At 63.7% G+C, this 3,621-nt stretch overlaps 1 protein-coding gene across 1 annotated transcript in view; it reads left to right on the top strand.

Annotated features, from left to right (window-relative positions):
- The first annotated feature begins 1,443 nt into the window (after positions 1-1,443).
- Positions 1,444-3,621, top strand: part of CNTNAP1 (contactin associated protein 1) — a 10,298-nt gene continuing 8,120 nt past the window's right edge. Inside the window, 1 exon segment of the mRNA XM_031064126.1 lies at positions 1,444-1,489. Coding sequence (XP_030919986.1) covers positions 1,444-1,489 — 46 coding nt within the window.

Here is a 3,621-nt window from a genome sequence, read left to right as displayed (position 1 = left end):
TGCGGCGCCTGGCAGGCGACTGCGCCCGGGGACCAGCCCTGCAGCGTGTCGAGGATGGCGAAGGGCAGCGTCAGGAGCAGCAGGAGGTCGGACAGAGCCAGGTGCAGGAGGCAGACATCGGTGACGCTGCGTGCCTGGCGGTAGCGGGTGTGTGTGAGCAGCACCAGCCCGTTCCCCGCTGTGCCCAGCGCCGAGAGCAGCAGGTACACGGCGGGCTGGAAGGTGCGGGCGAAGCCCTGCACTGCCTGCTTCTCACAGAGCTCTGGCAACGTGCTGGCCTCGCCCGAGTACACGTCCTCCCAGGGGTAGAAGTCAGTGGTGGCCATCAGCTCTGTTGAGAAGGGGCTGGGAGTCACCTGTGCAGAGGGAGGCTCGGCAGGGGCTGCTCGGACACGGGGTGCAGAACCACACCTGGGACAGCGCTTCTCCATCCAGCCGCACACTGGGAGCCCAGGGCACACCCAGGGCAGCCCTCCTTGACCCGCCCTCACCACTGGGAGCCCAGCCCGGGTGTGTCACAGCCCCCAGCCCTGCCCCTGACCCTACTTGCAGGTTTTGTTTCTGTCTCACACCCACCCCGCAGCGGTTCATTTTGCCTTGCTCAGTCATTGCAAAAGTGACCACAGGCTTCCTGAGGAATCTGCAAAGCAGAGCTGGTGGAGGGACATGACCCCAGCCACGGCATCCCCAGCACTACACCTTGTCCCACAAACTCACCCTGCACGTACCAGGGGAGCTGCTCTGGGGCTCAGCACCCAGCCTATGGCCCTGGACAGTTGAGTCTTGGGGATCCACACCTGCATCTCCAGGTGCCCAAAGCCCCCACGCACCCCCTGGGACCCCAGAGTGGGCACAGCCTTGCACTGCCCGGTCCTGTTCCCAGATAGGGAGCTCCTGCCCCACACCTCACAGGCAGCTGAGCACAGCGCTCCCACCTCCCAGCTGCTCACCCCTCTGGGGCAGCAGGACAGTGCTGCAGCCTGGTACAGCCTGGTACTGGTCACTTGGGACCCCACTGACCTGGAGATCAGGATCTGACACTCTCTGACTCAGCAATTTCACTCTGGCCCCTCTCAGTGGGCCCAGGCTGGGCTTGGGCCCCTCAACAGCTCTGGGGTGCAGCTGGGATCAGAACCCAGTGCCTGGGCAGGTTGATTCCAGCAGCTCCTATAGACCCTTTCCTGCTCAGGGCCTGGGGTACCAGGCACCGCCCTGATTGCCCAGGGTTTTGCCTTTCAGTCTAAACCCACAGGACTCACTAAAAAACTAAGAAAAGCCAGTGATGGGGGGAGTCCTTCCTGGTTCCCAGCAAACCCCTCACCCTGGAGCCCCCTTACCTGCTCTGTCATTGCACAGCAGAGCCTTTCCCCTGGCCTCTGGGTCTGAAGCTGTTGGTGTCTCAGCTCTTTCTAACGTGTGGTTTGACCACGTGCAGCTCCCACTATGAAAAACGTGAAGACCACAGGCCCAGCCCTGGGAGAAAAGCAAGGTGGCAGGTGTGACCCGACTTTGGAGCTATAATGAATCTTTTACATCTGCATGCTGGGGACAGAAATAGCTCTGCTCAGTGTCTGTCATGTGGGTGTGCAGGCCAAACCTGGGAGCACCCAGCCAGGGGAGCAGGGTCTGGCACATGCAGGAAACCCCAGCCCAGCCCAGGGCTCTTGTTGGCTTCTGCAGGACCAGAGAGAATGGGACCAATGAAGGGAGTGAGGGCTGCTGGTGCTGCCACTGAGCTGGGCACAGGCAGGGTGCTCCTCAGGCAGGATCAGCAGAGCCCTGTCTGGTCTAGGGTTGTCTTTTCCTGATGGCAAACGTGGTGATTCCAGAAGCTGGAGTGGCTGCTGGTGCAGGGCACTCACCCAGGGCTCCCAGCCTGGTGCTGCATCCCCACAGTGCCGGGCATGCCTGTTGCTGGTTGTTGACAACACGATTCCCAGCTCCTCATTAAAAAGCAGATTAGTTCCTGTGGGGCAGAGGCCCCATTTCCTCTCCTCAGGGGGGAGAAGATTGATCCCTAGCTTTGATAGGCTCCATAATCCCTCAATCCCCCTTTCTCCCAGCTACAGCTGTCTTTGCCATGGCTTATCTCCACTCTGCCCTCGGCCCTCCTGCTGCCTCCAGACAGGATCCTGGCTGCTCTCTGTGGGGCTGTGGAGCTGCTGGCTGGAGAGGAGCCAGCACAGGTGCCCCCAGCATCGAGGGGGTGCCCAGGGCTCTTTGCTGGAGGGTCTCTCCCTGCTTTCCTGCTCTTTCTGCAGTGCAGGGATGCTAACTGCAGATCTCTGCCCTGTGCTGGCTTTGGGGGTGCCTTCCTGCACCCTGCATCAGGGGGGAAGGGGAGGGAGGAGGGTCCTGGGGCCAGTCTGTGGGGGCAGAGCAGGGATTCTACACATCCCCGTTGGGGCTGTCCCAGGTCTGACCCAGCACAGGGTCAGGATGTGGGGCTGTGGCCAGAGCAGGCAGCCCCCGGGGTGTCAGGGTGAGGCCAGGGGGCTGTGCCTCTCCTGGGATGGATCTGCGGGCACTGCCACGTCTGGGGGCCAGGAGGGAGGGTGCCAATGTCCCCAGCTTACAGTTCCAGCTCTTGATAGCAGAACTGGTGCTCTGCCAGCCCTCCCACATCCCTGCCACACCTGGGGCTTTCTATTTGCACTCCATGCCTGGGTAGGGAGGAGGCTCAGCCCCGGCTGCCCCAGCTGATGGCTGTGCTGCCCTGCCCCAGCAGCCAGCCTGGCACATTCTGCCAGGTCCGGAGCCACCAGCGCAGAGCTGGGCACAGCCTGGCACATTCTGCCAGGTCCGGAGCCACCGGCGCAGAGCTGGGCACAGCCTGGCACATTCTGCCAGGTCCGGAGCCACCGGCGCAGAGCTGGGCACAGCCTGGCACATTCTGCCAGGTCCGGAGCCACCGGCGCAGAGCTGGGCACAGCCTGGCACATTCTGCCAGGTCCGGAGCCACCGGCGCAGAGCTGGGCACAGCCTGGCACATTCTGCCAGGTCCGGAGCCACCGGCGCAGAGCTGGGCACAGCCTGGCACATTCTGCCAGGTCCGGAGCCACCGGCGCAGAGCTGGGCACAGCCTGGCACATTCTGCCAGGTCCGGAGCCACCGGCGCAGAGCTGGGCACAGCCTGGCACATTCTGCCAGGTCCGGAGCCACCGGCGCAGAGCTGGGCACAGCCTGGCACATTCTGCCAGGTCCGGAGCCACCAGCGCAGAGCTGGGCACAGCCTGGCACATTCTGCCAGGTCCGGAGCCCCCGGTGCAGAGCTGGGCACAGCCTGGCTGTGCTTCTGCTCCTGTTTGGAGCCAGCCTGGAGCCAGCAGCTGCTGGGGCATCCCCGTCCCCCGGGACTGCTCCAGGCCCCCGGGACAGCAGGACTCCTGCTCCCGCGGGGCTCTAGGTGTATGTAGGGCATGCAGGCACCAGCCCCCCACAAACCCTCTGTGGGCGTCTGGGGGTGGTTGAGAGCAGATACGAACTAAATCCCTTCTTCTGCACCGCTGGGGAGAGCGGCGACCCCGAGACCTGCAGGCCTTAATCCACGGCTTGATTACAAACCCTCCACATCTGCTGCGGGGGGGCTGCGGGCACCGCTCCGACCCTCCCCGAGCGGCG

The sequence above is a fragment of the Geospiza fortis genome, unplaced genomic scaffold, assembly GCF_000277835.1.
Source record: "Geospiza fortis unplaced genomic scaffold, GeoFor_1.0 scaffold324, whole genome shotgun sequence".
NCBI classification, from domain to species: Eukaryota; Metazoa; Chordata; class Aves; order Passeriformes; family Thraupidae; genus Geospiza; species Geospiza fortis.
The sequence above is the reverse complement of the archived record's forward strand: the minus strand, read 5'-3'. Positions and strand labels throughout refer to the sequence as shown.